The 18,509-nt window shown below is 38.5% G+C and overlaps 1 protein-coding gene across 8 annotated transcripts in view; it reads left to right on the top strand.

The window, feature by feature from the left end:
- KCNT2 (potassium sodium-activated channel subfamily T member 2) overlaps nucleotides 1-18,509 on the top strand; it is a 296,063-nt gene that overhangs the window by 217,190 nt on the left and 60,364 nt on the right. For 6 of the 8 annotated variants that reach the window (XM_048861563.2, XM_048861559.2, XM_048861557.2 and 3 more), the window contains 2 exons: nucleotides 2,264-2,335; nucleotides 11,379-11,513. In XM_048861563.2, the coding sequence (XP_048717520.2) occupies nucleotides 2,264-2,335; nucleotides 11,379-11,513 (207 nt within the window). The remainder of the gene's footprint in view (nucleotides 1-2,263; nucleotides 2,336-11,378; nucleotides 11,514-18,509) is intronic. The other 2 variants (XM_048861560.2, XM_048861562.2) reach the window with 1 other exon arrangement.

Raw genomic sequence — 18,509 nt, 5'->3', positions numbered from 1 at the left:
GGCAGAAGAAAAAGTAGAGTGAGATAAAGTTTAACTAAACTCATTTCAAACCTCATGAACAGATTGGGTCCAGTCCAGATTGGTTAATATTTGGGCTTAGCCAGTTTTCCCACATCTAGTATAAAACTGGAAATCAGCTGGCAGCTGTGAGGAGAGACTGGACTGCTATATCTGTTCATAATTCATAACATACACACTTTTTTTAAAATTCAGTACAGTCCTGCACATAAACTGCACTTTATGTCATCTAGCTCACTTAGTTTTCTTTAAAATTCCTGACCTTTAATGGGTGTGTGTGTGTGTGTGGGGGGGGGGGGTTCTATTTGCCTTTTCTTTAATCAGCACTTTCTGTTCAAGCACAGCTTATTTTAGGGGGGTTGAAAATTTATAGTTATGTACTTTAGAGAGCCATATATTTTCCATTCTCAATGAGCAGCTTCATGTATGCATCATCCCTCCCAACTTGCTCCTCTTGCTGTGTTTTCTGAGCATATATGATCTGTTCCAATTATTCCACTCAGCTACAGAAACAGGGCACACTTCCCACTTGATTCCCATTAGTACTATAGAAGAGAATAATTCCCTAACACGATGAGCATGATGCAGACCTTTTGGACCATGTTATAGTGTTTCAGTAAGTCCAAGGTAAACAATTCATGTACAAACTTGGAACCTTTAGGCTGCATGATAAAAAGAGCCAGCTGCATAAATTGAATCCTGGTTCAGATTCCAGGCCCTACTCTCCTCTGGGTGTATGTGCCATTGTCCGATCTCTACTATAAATAGTTTCACTTTACAGAATCTGAAATTAGTTGAAGTGGGTTCCACTTCCCTCAATACAGATTTCTTGTAGGACAGTACATAATGGTGTTAGTATATCATAGTTCTCTTTATTCCTGTAATGAACAGTATAAACTCCCCCACACCAGAAGAGATCTATAAAAACTATTCTTTTAAAATTGTGGTTAGCAAGTTTCAAATAAGACTGGCCTTTAAGAACACACATGAAAGTGTACAGTGCCCTCTAGTGTTTTCCTACACTCTCGTTTTGGGCTCATGGTTTTGGTTTTTTTACACACTCTCTGATATGTTACTTTTATTATTTTAGTTTCTTTTTGCTGAAGATTGAAAAAATGCCATTTTTGTTAGCATAAAATTATACCATCTCAACATTAAATGAAAGCTGTGGTCTCTGCTTAAGCTCTTAGCAAGGTATGGCCTAGGTAGCTGAAGCAGATTCTCTGTAAAACATTCAGCTGAAATATTGTAACCATAAGGACACTGCAATCAGTCCACCACATTTTTCACATCTCAAGGCAATAGGGTGAAATCCTGGCCCCACTGAAGTCAATGGAAGTTTTGCCATTGACTTAAAATGAGTTAGGATTTCACCCACTGTAAATTAGCATTAGTATCCCTTGCTATGATTTAATAGTTTCTCTTAATCTTTTTTGCAGTTTGTTAACAGAGGCAACTTGCAGTAGTGTGCATGATTAGACATGTCCTTATTTCGTGCTGATTAAAATTTCATCTGCTATCACTGTACTTTCAGTACCTAAGAAAGAAGAAAAAGGTGTAAGTCTTATAGTACAATACAGAAAGAGTACAGTAGAAAACTATTTTACCTTTCCTTTCTTAAAAGGAAATTTGAGATTAAAATTAACCTTTGACCTTTATTTCCACCCTAGTATGTCAAGCAACAATTAAAATGTTAAAAGTAGCCAACTATTGTTTTAGAAGAGGTGGAAGGGAAAGAAAAATGCAGACAGCTGGGAAAAATGCATAACTTTTAGGGAGAAATGATAAGGCAAGATCAATAGCTGGTGTAAAATTGATTTAATGGAACTATCATAGTTGAAACTAGGTGAGGATCTGGTTCCAATCATTAAGCATTTTCATTAAAAAGATGTTTAAGGTCATGAATTGGAATATAATTTAGTAAGTCCTCTTTAGTCATCAATACTTTTTCTTTAAATAAAGCATTTGCTGTATGATTGTGCCATAAAGTTTCCGATTTAGAAGACTAACAACATTTATGTAAAGCACATTTAAACTTGATCATGCTGCATCATGATCAAAGCAAACAGCATTGAATGTTGATGTCCAGAAATATAGTTTGCTATGTTACTAAAATATTTATTTAACATTTCCTAGTTTTCCCCTCCTCTCTCTTCCAAACAAACTAACATAGTTTATTCAGTTTCTTCAGAGGAGATGCAACTGTTGTGATGTTGTGTTTCATTGTAACCCATCTGCTGCTTAGGCCAGATATGCATTTTCTGGATGCAATCTGTTGGTTCCCAATGGTTTACTACATGGTGGGCTCTATTGACAAGTAGGTAAAATAATCCTCAGAACTTTAAACATTGTAGTGTTCAGTGGTTTGTCATGTGCTGTGCTTTGTAACTGCATGTTTAAGTGTGGTGACAGTACTTGAAAAATATCCCTGCATGCATGGTTTGTGTCAAGGTGCTGTAATTTGGAATTTCAGATTTCTGCCAAAGGATCTCAATCACTCAAAAATGAGTCACTATCTGGTTTTGCTTTATATAGTACATTGGCAGATCTGGCAGTCTTTTTAAACGCTTTCTTTGGTGTTGACTCTCTAGGTGAAATGGGCCCTAGGGCTAGGCTTTTTAAAAACAGGAATGAGCCTAAAGTTACTCCCCCCAATCCCCATTAAGGTGCAAATAAAATTACCAAATTGTCAAAAATGCTGAGCACCCAACAGCTCCCACTGAGTTCTAGTCTAACCCTACATGAAACCGCCATATTTTTGCTCCTACTTGTTGGCTGGGATTGTTAACGTTTGTTATGAGATTTAGACACACTAATAGTAACTTACTTCTAAAACCGCTGGACTGCTTTGAAAATATCACCTACTACTTCTACCTAGCCCTTTACTATTCCATATTTATAAAATAGTATCTAGATTTAATGGCATCACTGATTGAAGAGTCAGGCTAGAACTCAGACTAGAAGAGACTCTTTCATTAGATTTTCAGTATATTCCTGTTTCTAAACAGTCATCACTAAAGCAAAAAATTAGCTCTAATAGAGGGCCCAATCCTGAGACATCTGGGCATCTACAATACTTATTCTGTGAAATATTGGTACTATGGAAGTCGGGGGGGGGGGATTTGCAATAGACTACATTGGCACAATTTCACCTATCAATTTCAAAAGCAGTTCTAGCTGTTCAGCATGTCTCAGGATCAAGCCTATTGTAAATGGAGACGTATATACTTGGAAATGTACCTTAGTGACAGACAACACAAACTGTCATTCATAATACATTGATAGAAGTTATAATTTTTAGGATACGCCTACACATCCTACAGCAGAGATCCTCCCAGCTCACATCAGAAGAAAAGCCCAAGTTCTAGCCTGAGTTGCAGCTTCACAGTGATGGCTACAAAGCTATTTTTAGAGCATCAGTGCGAGCGCCCTGCTAACCCAAACCTGTCCACCTAGGCTGGGAGGCTTACTGCTGGCGGCTGTGTAGACATAGCCTTAAAATGCATTGCATTCCAGCCTTCAAAAACAACAAAGAAAGGTCTTGGCACGTAATTATATTTAGCAGCATCTTGTCACCTTTGATTTGTGATCATTCAGAAATTATAAAAAATAATCACAGAAACTGAATAGTTGATTTAGCTACAATTAAGCTAGGTAATTAAAAACATGGAGTTTTCAAACTGTTTTATGAACCACAAAAAAAGTTAAACTTTACTACTATTTGTTGGGACTACTTCGGAAAGGAATACATTATATCACCCTGTAAGAAATGTCATGTTATCTTCCTTGTTGAGTGGTTCACATCAGTTTTGGAATTTATTGAATACAAAACAAGTTTGCAGATATTGAAACTAGTGGTAATATGATGTATTCTGCAGTTTACACTAATTGTAGTGTAGAGATGTTTCATTTATAGGACAGTGCAAATTTCTCTGCAGGTGAAGTGTAAAGTAACACTGACATACATTTATGTTCTATAATCTGTCAGCTGACTTGTCAGTTTATAAATTATGTCCAGTGTTTTAAATGATTGGTTTGCACATAAGCATTTAGAAACAAAGAAGTTACATATTGAAGTGAAAATCAATAAATTCTAGTTCATACTCACAATGTAATATATGCGAACTTCATTTTTCATGCACTGCTGACTGTTCCAAAAATACCCCCACTATTTACTGTACAGTTTGCAGTTCAGTAGTCAATTATTTGCTTTGATCTGTTTGTGGCTAAGTGCAAGTGTTGGCTATTTCCTTGATGTGTTTAATGACCATAGTGGTCCTGTCTAGTTGTACTATACTATATCATCATATATTTTGTCTGGCTATACTAAAAGGAGGACAGGAGACACTTGATATGAATTTAATCAGGCCACGACTTTATATTAGAGGTCTGGGACTACCTGGCAGATAAAGTGTACAGTACAGGCTACTCCATATTTTTTCAAATAACTACCTGGGGCTTCCACCAGCCCCCTTTGTTTTCCATCCAGGTCCCCCAGCCAACCCATGGCTTGGACCTTACTGTCCACCCCCTCTCATAAGAGTGTTAAGGTAGGCTGTAAGAAAGGGGAGTTGGCTTCCTTCCATACCAATCATAGGAGCCCCAACTGCCCCCTTTCTGTTCCTTTAACCAGCACCTCCTTTTAAGTCCTTTACCTGGCCATTTATATGGTCACTGGATGCCTTCCCTATGGAGTACCTACACTGGACATCCACCCCATACTTACACAATAAGTTGCGACCTACCACCATAGCCTACCACCTTTTGTGCTCATCATAATAGGTCTTCCCTGACACCGGCTGTGGAGAAGGCAAAAAAACCCACGCTCACTCCACTGAAGCCAATATGGTGGTAAGGGAAAAATTCCTTCCCAGCCCCCCTAAAAAAGGAGTGACTAGCGCAATGTCCACAGCAGGCCCTAACCAAACCTGATATTTACACCTCCAGGAGAGGAAGGGTGGGTACTGCCTTGTCTACTGCATGGAGAAAGAGCTTCCAACGCCAGGCCTTGCACCGTTAAAGCCTTCTGCCCCTTACATTCCCCGGGGGGCGAGTCAGCACCACAAAGCTTTTTCTACCTTTTTGCAGCCCTTTCTGACCTTCCCCCCCGCATAAAGCACTGCTACCTTCCATCAGCAAGCCTGGCCAATGCTTCCCTTACTTAAAGGTGTGGTGCGGTCATTGCTGGTGTTGTGCATGCACATTATACTTCTTTTTTTACATACTGTACAAGATCATATTAACTTCACAAAAATCAAATCCAACTAAATGTTAAGCAAAAAATCAATACTCCAAGAACAGTTCACAAAATGTGGATACCCCAATACCTTATCCCAACCCTTCTTCTTTATTCCTTGATATTTATACATTTTATAAAATGTTAACACATAGGACACTGCAGCTTTCCACAGGAAATCATAATCTAAATGGGACATTTAAGTGGCCTATTAAAGAGTACATGGTTTATAAATTAGAGAGGCTCACCTGCATAAATATCTTCTAAACTGTTTTAAAAAACTGCATGTATGTAAAAAATACACAAAAGTCAAAGGAAAATCATAACAAATGCTCATTTAAGGCTTGATTTTGATATCTGCTTGACCCCCAATCCAGCATAGCCTTAGACACAAATCCTGCAAAGATTTAAGCGTGTGCGAAGTCTCACTGAATTTAAACATGTGCTTAGTGCTTTGCTGGACTGAAACTACACTGTCCTCTTCAAACAGGACTATATTAATGCTAACAAGGAACCTTTCAGTTCACACCCACAGCAACCAACTGGGGAATTACAGTGCAGCACTTTGGTGCACGCTGCTATTCACACCCCATAGTCTAAACAGTGGTGTAGTGTAGACAAGCCATTAGACTTGTACCAAAACCTTTGAAATGGATTTTTCATCTCAATACATGATTTAAATGTGCACACTCAGTGGAAGAAAGTGGTTTAAGCAGTAATGTTAAAGCAGAATTTCCTTTAAACTAACATTTTCTCTGCATTTTTTGGGATTGGTCCTGCTTTGAGCAGGGGGTTGGACTAGATGACCTCCTGAGGTCCCTTCCAACCCTTATATTCTATGATTTACACCCTACAGCAAGATTCTGCTATTTGACAAAAAGGATGGTACGCATACAAACGTGAATGAGCATAGGCACCTAAAAGATCAATTGTATTAGAGTTATGACTGAAGAGGTAGAGAAATATTGGGGCATATACCCAGTTGGGGTAAACTGTCATCAAAATAATGGAGCTATGATCATTTCGTACCATCTGAGGATGTTCCCTGTTAATTTTAATTTCATATTCACTACTCTGTGGTTTTCCATGAGAGACATCCAGAGAAATGATCAAAAGAAAATTCACAGCCTGGCTGAGCTTCATCAAAATAGGGCCTCAATTAGCAGAAGTTTGTTCTATAATTTTCCATATAAAGAAAAGGAGTACTTGTGGTACCTTAGAGACTAACACATTTATTTGGAGCATAAGCTTTCATGAGCTACAGCTTGCATCCGATGAAGTGAGCTGTAGCTCACAAAAGCTTATGCTCAAATAAATTTGTTAGTCTCTAAGGTGCCACAAGTCCTCCTTTTCTTTTTGCGAATACAGACTAACATGGCTGCTACTCTGAAACCTGTCAATTTTCCATATGTAAGTGATGTGTAATATGTACAGCCATATAGGCTATGGATAAGGGTTGAGTAGGAAAACCATTCGAGATTAAGAAAGGCATAATTAGGATAATAGATATCTTTGATAAGGGAATATTCCTAATTTTTTGTTTTTAATAATTAGGAAGAAAGTCAGATATTCCAAATAGCCATTGCTGTCATTTTTAAAAAGAGCTTAGACATTATTTTAATGTAATAGTAGGAAGTTAATTAAAAGATTCTAAACTTATTCAGCTTTGGAAAGTAGAATAATTGAGATCTTGTCAGAGTATAAAAGTTTTTTTGTTATGTGTAGTTTTTTATTGGTAGTCACAAGGGCTATATTTTCAAAGGTCAGCACAATGGTAGAATGCAGAATAAAATGTAGTTTGCTAAGAGAAAGATTAGAGTTTGATATATGAGCAGGTTAAATGCATACCAATAAATACTAAATATAGAATGGTATTAAATTTCATCACCAACTATACATCACTCCAAAACCAATTAATATAGAACATGTAGCTATGTACTAAATGTGAAAATCAAGACTGGAAATTTCATAGGACTGGGTAGGAAATGGTTTTCTTGTCCAACGAGAACTTTGAAATTCAAAAAAAAATTCCAATCCCTGTTAGGATGAAAAGTCAAGGCCTCAATTTTTTGTGAACTGAAAATCTGAAAAAAATAATTCGGTCACATCAATCAAAACATTTTGTTTCAATTTCAAGTTGTTTCAATTTTGACATTAATTTATAATGGAGTATTAAAAAGATTTTATTTTGCATGGTAGGTTGTTTCAAACAAAAATAATTTATGTTCCATTTCAAAAAGTGTTAAACATGGCATTCCAACAATTTTGAAACATTTTCAAAAACATTGAAGTGGAAAATTTGTCAAAACTGAGCTTTTCATACAAATGATTTTGGTTTCATCAAATTAGAATTTTCTGATAAAAACTGTTTCACTGGAAAAAAAATCACGCCCAGCAGTAGATTTTTATGCATTTAGGTCTTAATGCAACTGCTGTTAAAGACAATTGAAAGACTATTTGCTTCACTGGAAACTGGTTGGGATAAATGGGGTGAAAGAGCAGAAACACAGTCTAGTTTTAGACAGAAGATCAAATCTATGGAATGGTTGCTAGTTATGCTTACATTTTAACTAGTTTTGCAGAAAATGTTTTGAGCAGTCATCAAACACAAATGGAAGTTGTATTGTCACATGGGTAGTAAGAACATGAATAAGACTATGAGGGAAAAAAGGAATCATCTCTTTATTACTTAATATCATCACTGGTCAACATTTTCCATCAAAACTGTTTAGTTTTTCCACAAAGTGTCTGCTTTCTCTTAAAAAAATCAGTTTAATCAAACCCCCAAATTGGAATAGTTTCTTCTGTGGGCTGGGCTTCATGGCTAGACTACATCTCCCATGATGCTCCATGGCCAGAGACTTCCCCTGATTCGCCATCTTTTCTCTCTCTCCAAGAAGAAAGATAAAAAGGTATTATGGGAGATTTAGTCTGACCAGGGAGCCCAGCCCATAGAAGAGAATGGAGCAGGCAACCAAGCTACAATTCCCATTGGTTTTCTGCCAAAATATTTCAGTATTTGAATTTTGACCATAAAAGTTAAGTTTTCTACAGTATGGGATTCACCTTTGTCCAGCTTGTCCTCGTCCATCCCTCCATGAATGCAAGTCGACACCACACCAGTCTATTATATTGCAAGCACATTCTTTCCATTTCTGGCCAAAGACTTTTGTCATGGGATCGGCCCAGTGCGTTTTCGGTCTGCCCAGTGATCGCTTTTGGTCTCTGGGGATCCAGTTACTGAGGTGGGTTGTCCACCTATTGTCTTGCCTATGGGATTTGGAGGAACAAACAAAACACACCACAGAATGTTTTTTGACCAACTCTAATTAATTCAGAAACATTTAAGATGATATGGCTGATTTTTATTTATAACTCTTTTAGTTATTTTTTAAATGTAGTTCTTTGTAAGTATTTATTTAATCCACTCAAGGCTGAATACTGGTTAAGTTCAAGGCTCCCAGAATTGACCCAATGCCTATTGGCCCCAAACTAAGCATACTTGTCAGTCTGAAATATACTGGTATCCCAAGCCATATCCTCCCCAGTTTAAGGAAATATTTTGAACAGATTTAGACTGCTGCCCTCACTGCAACATATAAAAGAAAGATAGCCTCACATATCCTCTAGGCTGTCTCCTCAACTCAATCTTTGGGCTATAGCCTACAGCTAATGAGCTTCAAAAAGGAGCAAACGCATTTAAAATAGGCCCTGTAGTATTAGCCTAATCTAATACCCTTCATGGCTTGGGACTGAAGGCCTCAGTCTACCACTTGTGGGGTCCCCCCTTAGGTGGGTTATCCCCTACTTGCCAGGCCAACCATCCCCCATCACTGTCCTCTGTTGTTCTACTAAATGAATACTGGATAGCACCCCTCAAATCAGTTTATGCACCCCACCATCAATAAATTAATGTTTGGCTGTCTCCCCACCAGCAAGTCATCTTTCTTGGGCTCTACATCTTTGCAGGGCTCTATCATTACTGCTGCTCCTGCTTCTCCACTAGTGTACAGAAGGCTCACAATATCTCAGCTTCTTAGTCTAAAACCTTGGCCTTCTGTGCTTCTCACTTCCTCTCTCCCCTACTCTTAGAGGAACAGTAGCTCAAGAGACTTATGTCTCCTTCCTTCCTCCCATCCTTTTTTTAAAAGTATAGCATCTAAGGCCATTCTAGCCCCTTTGACAAGGAGTGCAATGTCTCCAGCCAGTCTGCTCCCACACACCTGATTTCCCCGTTTCTAAATCAATTAGACCTTGTCTCCACCTTTTTTTTCAGTAAGGTTCAAATTTGAGCCTATATGGTTATATCAGTATAACTTGCCACATAGACACTCTTATTCCCATATGAGAGTATCCTTGGGGGGAGAGGGGGTATACTGGTATAAATTATCACTGTAACTGGTAAAACTTTCCCATGTAGACAGACTCTTAGTAGTGCAGGGGTTGCTTGTTTCCTTCCCTTTCAGCCCATTAAAGGACCAGTGGTGCTTGGGCCAGTGTTTCTGTCATCTCCCCTCATCTTTAGTGAAAGTAACAGTGTTGGCTTAGCCTTCTTACCAAGGGAAAAAATTCTATTTAAGAGAAAAAAGAATGAGACACACAAAACACCTAGGTGCAAGAGGTGGTGCACCTGGATGGCTGAGGAGAACCTTCTTTATGTTATGAGGAGAGCTGGGGTAGCAGGTCAGCAACTATACCACCATCCTGGAGAAGAGGTTCTGGGCTTAGTTTAAATGGATTTATTGGGGAGAAGAGCATAAAATGAGGTGGTGGTTCAGTATTTATTAAATGGGACAGAAGAGTGTATAAATTAATTGGATTTTCAAGACCTGTTTCTATTTCTAGATGTGTGTTTTATACAGTGCATTTTAGTTAAGGAAAAAAATCAGCAGCTAAATTTTGTTCCTCCTTCATTCAAGGTTAACTATGCACAACAAACTCACAAATACATTTTATGTTTTCTTGTAAACACTTGTGGATCTAAAAATTTTGGGGTGTATATTCAAAATTTTGAAACCATGTTTTCTAGTGAATGTGTATCAGTATGAATTTTGGTTTGTCTTTTTCCAAGAGACATTGGCCTTATCCCTTGGGCTGGAAGAGGGAATCCTTTGGCAGTTCTTGCTACATAAATTTGTGTGGGAAGCTATGCTCAGAAAGTAACTTGATTCCTGCTTTTGCCTGTGTAATGCTCTACATGTTTGCAGGACTCTTATCATTGCTGTTGCTTCTACTTCTCCACTAGTGTACAGAAAGCTCACAATATCTCAGCTTCTTATTCTAAAACCTTGGCCTTCTGTGCGTCTCACTTCCTCTATCCCCTACCCTTAAAGGAACAGTAGCTCAAGAGACTTCTGGAAAGCTACTCTTGTGCAAAAGTGATCCTTCAGTCTGAGAGAGAATAGGGAGCCAGTGAGGGACTATGAGGTGAGAAACTAGAAAATCAACATATCCGACTGCCTCTGCGTGAAGGCCCTTGATATATGAAAAGGTCCTTTTGTGTAGGAGGTAAGACACTTATATGAAACAGGTAATGACAATGCAATGAGTTGTGGAAGACCTTGTTGGAGAAGGGGAATTGATACATATACACATGCACAGTGTAGTGTAATTTTACCAACGTTCTTTTAGTGAATGGAGAAGGGCAAGCGATCCTCGGCAATCTATCAGCAGGATTCTAATTTTACTTCAAAGAACATTAAAATTATTATCCATATTGTCTCTGTTCTACCAAAACACTTACATGAAGCTGATAGTTAAAATGCATTCAGAGACCACCACCAAGTGGTAGGAATCAAATATAAGATTCGCAAAAAGAAAAGGAGTACTTGTGGCACCTTAGAGACTAACCAATTTATTTGAGCATGAGCTTTCGTGAGCCACAGCTCACTTCATCTGATGAAGTGAGCTGTGGCTCACGAAAGCTCATGCTCAAATAAATTGGTTAGTCTCTAAGGTGCCACAAGTACTCCTTTTCTTTTTGCGAATACAGACTAACACGGCTGTTCCTCTGAAATATAAGATTGATGAGCTCCCAGGATATGTTACAGTTGAGTTTTTCTAACTCATACGTATCCTGCCATGTATTTATATTGGTTTTTAATTCTGTTCCTCTTTACAACAGCCTAGATGATTTGCTAAGATGTGGGGTGACCTTTGCTGCCAACATGGTGGTTGTGGACAAGGAAAGTACTATGAGTGCTGAGGAAGACTATATGGCAGATGCCAAGACTATTGTAAATGTACAAACTCTCTTTAGGTAAGTCATTTTGTAACTAACCCATACAGCTATGTTAAGCATGAAATATTTTAGAATTCTTTTTGTGGAGGGGGAGATGGAAGTGTGGCTTCTCAACCATTTCTTTTACCTCCATTTTTAATTAAACACCACTTTATATGATCAAGCAAAAGTCATTGCTGCTTCACGGTACTATACTCAGGTCTCTTGGGATGTGGAAGGGTAAGACTCCAGCTCTCAGATATGACTCCTCACATTCCAATATGGCCACTTGCTACTTCTCCAGAGTCTTTTGAAGGCATCTGAGTAGTCTGTGGGAAGGGAAAGAAGGCCAGTCAGCCACGCCTGGAAGACTTGAGATAGAGGAAATTCACTGGACCTTTGCCTTAATAAACATCTTGTGATAAGGTCATAATCCTAAACTCATTACAGACAGTGGGTGCTGTGAGAGAAAGAGGACTACAAATTAGGTGAGTGAAGGACTGATGTCCAGTAACTTGGATAGTTGTTCAGATTTTGAACCAAACTAGAATTTTGCCCCTTTTGAGAGGTAGCTGCCCCTAATTATGGTCTGTGTTACAGGTCACAAAGTTCCAGGGGACAGGGAGGGAAAATCTGAATCTAAATATTGAAGAAAAACAGGTTCTCTTTCACAGTTGGAATTACATAAACCATTCACTCATTGCTTGCAAATGATCCTGTGTATGTGGTCATAAGAGTTACTTTTGTCTTTCTCTATGTCTAATAATTAGAAGGGACTAAAGTGTTCAAAGTAGTACTTTAAATTGGTTCTCTTAATAAGTTTTAATTAACAATATACCATAGCTAAGTCCTATCTTTATCATTTTCATGTTCTTTTCCATCTGACCTGCTCCTGGTAGAAGGTCTATGATTACAGCAAATTAACAGAAGTAGTCAGACATGTTCCCACTACAGCAGGCTCTCTTCCCTTTTGTCATAGTGTCATCCATACCATCTGGATTAACTGTGAAGAGAACACTTGCCAATATTTCCATTACTGATTATTAGGTCCCACTAATTGTTTTCCCTTGTAGAAGAACAAATGCCTCTTAGCTCATTTGGTAGATCAGTACAGTTCCCAGTAAAGCACTAAACCCTCTCTCTGAGCACAGATTTTTAGCAGCAGGGCAGACTGTTCAAAGGATGCAAAAGAAATCAGAACAAAACCTTTCTTGCTTTAGCCAGAAAAGAGACTCACACAGCTCACAAAGAGGAGAAAAAATGTCTCTTTAAAAAGTATTGCTCAAAGTCAGAAAAAGTAGAAAGAGACTAAGGAGATGGTGCTCTGATGAAGAATAAAATGGGTTTCAGCTAAGGTCTGGTTTTATACCCACTCATGCCTAAGATCCTGGTTGGAATTCAATGGCATCTCTTTAAGATCCTGATTCAGCAAGGCAACTAAGCAGGCACTTAGCGTTAAGGATATGAATAGCCTATTGGCTACAATAGCACTACTCACATGCTCAAAGATAATATGTACTTGAGTGCCTTGCCAAATCATGGCCTAGAGCCCTAAAATGAGGAAATGATTAATTCCAAACACATTTTTGCCAGGGTAGCACAGTTTAACTATTAGACCTTCAGTCCTTCACCTTAATAAGAATTCAGTATCCCTTCAAATGAATTCCAAGGGAGTTTTGACACAGTAGAAATTGTAGGATTGGGCCCTTCATTTCAACAAGTCCATAGTGTGTTGAAATTTCATTTGCTAATATTGTAGAAGCTGCACTCCATCTCATGATGAAACAAAACATTTCGGGTGAGAAATTGTATGAAACTGACAGCGAAACAAGGAAATAAAGAGGGGGGATTTCATTCTTCAGTAGTCTTTGTTTTGTGAAAGGTTTTTTCTTTTGAAATTTCAGCCAGAATAGATGAGGCCGTTTCTATGAATGAGACTAGGGAAAAATAAGTTTTGTTTTGTTTTTTTTAAATAGGGCAAAACAAGGCGAGACCTTTCTTGAACAAGTCTAGCACTCCATTCTTTGGAACAGGGACTTCAAATGTAGGTGGGAGTGGCCTTTGTGGGAGGGGAGGCCTTTTGCCACCACATGAAAACCCTCTAGAATCCAAGTTATAAACTCTTGAAAAAATAAAGGTTGCACATGCTCAAAGAGGTCTTACATTTTAGTAGCTATATTCACAGAGATTCAGTTTGCACAGAGTCTATTCCAGCCCAGGGCTGAGAAGGACTTCCCCTGCAATTGTAGCTCTGAGCTGTTTTGGGCCATACCAAGTCTGGACCAGGCATCTGTGACATACCAGAGTACAATCCAGACTAATGAGCAGCTGTGTCACGGTTGCCCTGCAAACTTAGGTGCCTTACAATGCCTTCTTGAAGTAACTCCCACCTGCGCTGGTCACAAACATCCTTCCACCATGCAAGTCACACCCTCTGTGTATGTGTGTAACTGCAGCCTGCCAGTCACACCTGGGTTAAACTATCATGGTCACCTGTCTAGGTTATATTTCAGGATGACCCCAGCACACCCTCACTCTTAGATTTCCCCCCAGAAATATATGTCCTATACTTCCCAGCCTTCTGAACAATACAAGTTATATCAAGCCCATTATTTCTTTAAATAAATAATATGAATGGAACTTGACACCCACCCAACGGAATTTCCAGATACTCTAGTTTAGACACACTGGGTTGGACAAAACAATAAAACAAGTTTAGTAACTACAAAGGATAGATTTTAAGTGTGTACAAGTACAGCGGCATAAGGGTCAGAAATGGTTGCAAGAAAATTAAAGTTAAAATACAAGTGGTGCCTCAGTTAAACTATGTTAAATTCAAAGCAAAAGTTCTCACCACACGCTTTCAGCAGTCTTACTGACCCAACTTCTTAGGACAGGATTCTTCTCCTAGAATCCAACTGTCACTTCAGAACAGGAGGAGGAGATTAGGACAAGGAATGAGAAACAGGGCAGAAGAGACTGTGGCCAGCAAAGGACACTCCCCTCCAGACCCTAGAATAGAACCCAAGATTCCAGAGTCTCACCATTCCCCTGGTTTAAGTGAATATCTGTGAAATCCCCTGGCAAAGTGTCCCATCCCTGTCTAGGGCTGGTCCACATAGAGGATGGCAACCTACTACTGCTAGAATTTAGTCTCTTAGCTCAAGCGCCAGAGGTGAGGGTGATGGATCCACTGATGAACCATGTGTGTGTCAACGCATGCTTTAAAAAAGCAACAAACTAGAAAATTACACAAAAAATGTTCAGAGAACATTAAGGTTTCAAAGTCAAGTACTCAAAAGTTAGGAAAAGCCATAATTAAGTTTTGCTCTGCAGATATGTACAATGGTTCTATGTCTGTTAACAGCTTGCACCATGTTTTCACTAGATGGCAACATTAGCTCATATCTGAAGCATAACTATTATAAAAATATAGAATTACAGGAAAGCCAAAAGAGGAATGGGATTTTCTTTGTGTTTTTGACCAAGTTAGAAAAGAAAAAATAGGTTTTAAAATGAAATATTTACCCATAACTAGATTTTCAGAATGCTTTCACAATCTTTCACCAGTAGTATTTTGTAAAACAAATGACAGAGGAATGGAAGAGACTAGTTTCCACTTTGTGCACCAACATTAAAGCAGAAAGGATGTAAAAAGATGTATCAAATATTGATGAGGTATAATATATAGACAATTTTTTACGAGTGAAAATGCACAGCATTTACATCAGAGGTTTACATTCTTCATAGAATTTTGTAAGGAGTTTCATAGGGCTAAATATTAGGGCAATTACTTTAACAGTTTTATTAATGATTTTAGACCAAGCTAGAGCACATATTGTAAGGTCATTACATTTGCAGATGATAGCAAATTTAGAGGCATAATTATGGGTGGAGGGGGTGGGTGAAGATTGCCTAATCTAGATTATCCTATAAAATAGTTAAGATGTTTAGTGTTGGAACAGGCTATTCAATACATGTAAGCACAAAGTGATATTCTTTAGCAGAAATAATGCCCAAATAAAGTATATTCAGAAAAGTTTTCAGTGGGTTAATATGATGGGGAAAAGGGTTCTATGTATAAATAATCTGAACAGCATGTGAGAGGGAGAACAATCCAGATTGGGTTCCAGTAAACATGAGTCTACTTTTGAGATTTGCTTTGTAATAAAAAAAGCAGCAAATTGTTACCTGAGTTTTTCATGGCAACATTATAAAACGATTTTAAAGCATTGAAGTATTTTGTTAAAATATGTAGTTCATGACGACAATGGTCTTTGCATCTTTGATTCAATCGTACTTTTAAAGACTGAGTAAAGTGAATATATAGTAGAAACTAAGTCACAGTGAATGGGATCATTCAAAAAAAAATTAGAGACCATTCTCTAAATGGAATCAATACTTTGACCTCAGTAAGGTAAAATATTACTGTTGAGCCTAGGTTGTTGATTCTTATGAAAGCTTTCTGACATTGCTCAGTGTTTTACAATGATTAATAATCTTGCTCAGTTTAAAGTTGCCTTCCTCCTCAGATGATGAATGTGCTGTTTATAGCATATTTGTTTATTTGTTGAAAGCAAGAAGTTGCACCATACCAATTAAAACTTTGGCACACCACCACTTTGACTCAATTAAAGCTCGAAAGGGAGTAAGAAAGTATGTATCAGTCTCACTGAATGTAATATGAATCTTTAATACTTTGGATGCAAAAGAACAAGCTTAGCTTAGTTTTGAAGTATAAATAAAATGTACTGGCTTTGGGCAATGTATAGGTGGCCCAAAAGGCCTTTTTCCCGTTTCATCCTACCAGTTGAAGTCATCGAAGATTCTGCACTGATGTGTTAGTCTTGGGGTGAAATGCAGGGCCTCCTCAGTGGAGGCTTTCTTTACTCTAGAATGGGCTTCCCTTATTCATTTGGCAAGTCTAACTGACCCTGAGCATATATTTTAAGGCCTATCAGTTGTTTGGCTATACTAAAAATGGACAAGAGACACTTGATATGGATTTAATCAGGCCACAACTTCATTATTAGATGTCTGGGACTACCGGGGAGATAAAAGTGTACAGTGCAGGTAACTCCATGTTTATTACGTAATTACCCAGGCGGTTTCCAACAGCTCCCCCTCTTTTTCCATCCAGGTCTCTCCAGAAAATCCATTGCCCCTGGGACCTTACCGTCACCCCCCTCATAGGAGGGGTAAGGTGGGCTATAAGAAAGGCAGGTTGGCTCCCTGAAGTTCAAACCATAGCAGCCCCAACCCCCACATAGTTCTGGTCCTTTAACCAGCTTTTCCTGGACCTTTAGATGGCCTTTTAGGTACCCTGGGCCTAGGCCAAGGAGAGCTTTGAAGATAAGGACAGAGACCTTGAACTCAATTGGAAATTCTATGGGAAGCCAGTGTAGAGAGCAGAGGACATGTGTCATGTGCTCACAGTAGCCTGTGTTGCTGAGGAGATGTCCTGCAGAGTTTTGTACCAGTTGGAATTTTCAAAGTGCTGAAGGCTTCTTGCCCAGGTGTATCACGTTGCTGTGATCCAGATGAGAAGTGATGAATGCATGAATAATTGCGGCCAGGTCTTTGTCTACTACAGTGGGACAGAGTCTCCTAGACAAGCAGATATGATAGAAAGCATTACACATGGCTATGGGATTAAAGGGCCTGATTGTGATTTAACAGTCTTTCTGGAGTCAGGGGCAGACAAAGGAGGGAATTATGACTGTGTTACATCTCTCCCTTTGTGTCCCCGTCTTGGTCCAGAGGAAAAGGGGTCTGCTACTAGTCTAACCTATTAGCAGACTATTTCTGCTTCCACATCACCTCAGCTCTGCCTGTCCCTGTCCACTCCTCACTCACTGGCATGGGATGAGGAATAGTGGCTCCCTGGAGACTATTCTCATCCTTACGATGTGATCCACAATTTGGATAGCCTATGTGTGGGCTTAAGGAGGTGCCTTATGTTCCTTTACTCCCTGCACAGGCATTTAGAGCAAGACAAAATTTTACCTGAACATTAATCAGATTAATAGCTGCACAGTACTTTCCCTATAATTCCACTAGAGGGCAGACTTAATTTGTACAGCCTTACAGTCCAAAGAATAGGTTTGAAATTGACTCACTATGAACGGTCACTTTGCATAACCCAATGATGGTCTAAATCCAGCTCTTCCAGGGACCCAATAACTTGCTTTCACATTCAGTTATGTATATTCAGTCATTATATCAGGTGTTAATCCTCCCTTTACAGTTGACTCTACTTATTATATTGCTAATATTCACATTTAAATACCTGCTTGATATAAGAAGCTAATACAAGAAAATCCTCTAGCAGCAAATCCTTTGATAATTATGCATTGCATGGTCCAGAATTAATGCAGAAATAAGGAGCCAGGGTTTAAAGAGGATTTTTTTAAAGGAAATTAAAAAATGAATTTCTTCAGTTGCCTTGATTTGTACAACTTTCCCTCACTTACCGTGATAGTAGGATTGCATCAACAAATTGGCTTTAATATATTTCCACACAATCTAACACACAAGTGTAGAGGTTAATTCTTAGGCTGGAGAGTGTGATTTATTTAGCATATGCTAGCATTTAGTTAGTAGTCAATTCCACCATTGCGTAATGCAGGCAGACACTGCATGTGTCGGTCTGTGAATCAGAGAACTAGGGAGCTACAGTCAGTGTATGCTCAGCATCCTGAATAAAACATCCCCTGTGTGTTTTCGGTATCCAAGCACTGTCCCTTCTCAACCACAGAAGAGAGTACAATGTAGACAACTTATCATTGCCCAGCAAATTTTAGAGTTTTCTCAAAGCTGACCACCCCATTTTTCTCTAAATGATCATCACACTCAACATTCAGATATTCACATGACAAAACTTGAAGCTGGTAGATGCCATAAAATGTAGACAATCTTTAAAACAACATGCTGAAAAAAAATCCTTAAATAAATATGCACGATTGTATTTAAATATTTTATTGTAAAAATTTGTTAAACTCTCACACAATTTCACAGATAACTTGGTTTCCATCT

This window comes from Caretta caretta, chromosome 8, assembly GCF_965140235.1.
Source record: "Caretta caretta isolate rCarCar2 chromosome 8, rCarCar1.hap1, whole genome shotgun sequence".
NCBI classification, from domain to species: Eukaryota; Metazoa; Chordata; order Testudines; family Cheloniidae; genus Caretta; species Caretta caretta.
Note: the sequence above shows the minus strand (reverse complement) of the source record. Positions and strands in the feature narration are given on the sequence as shown.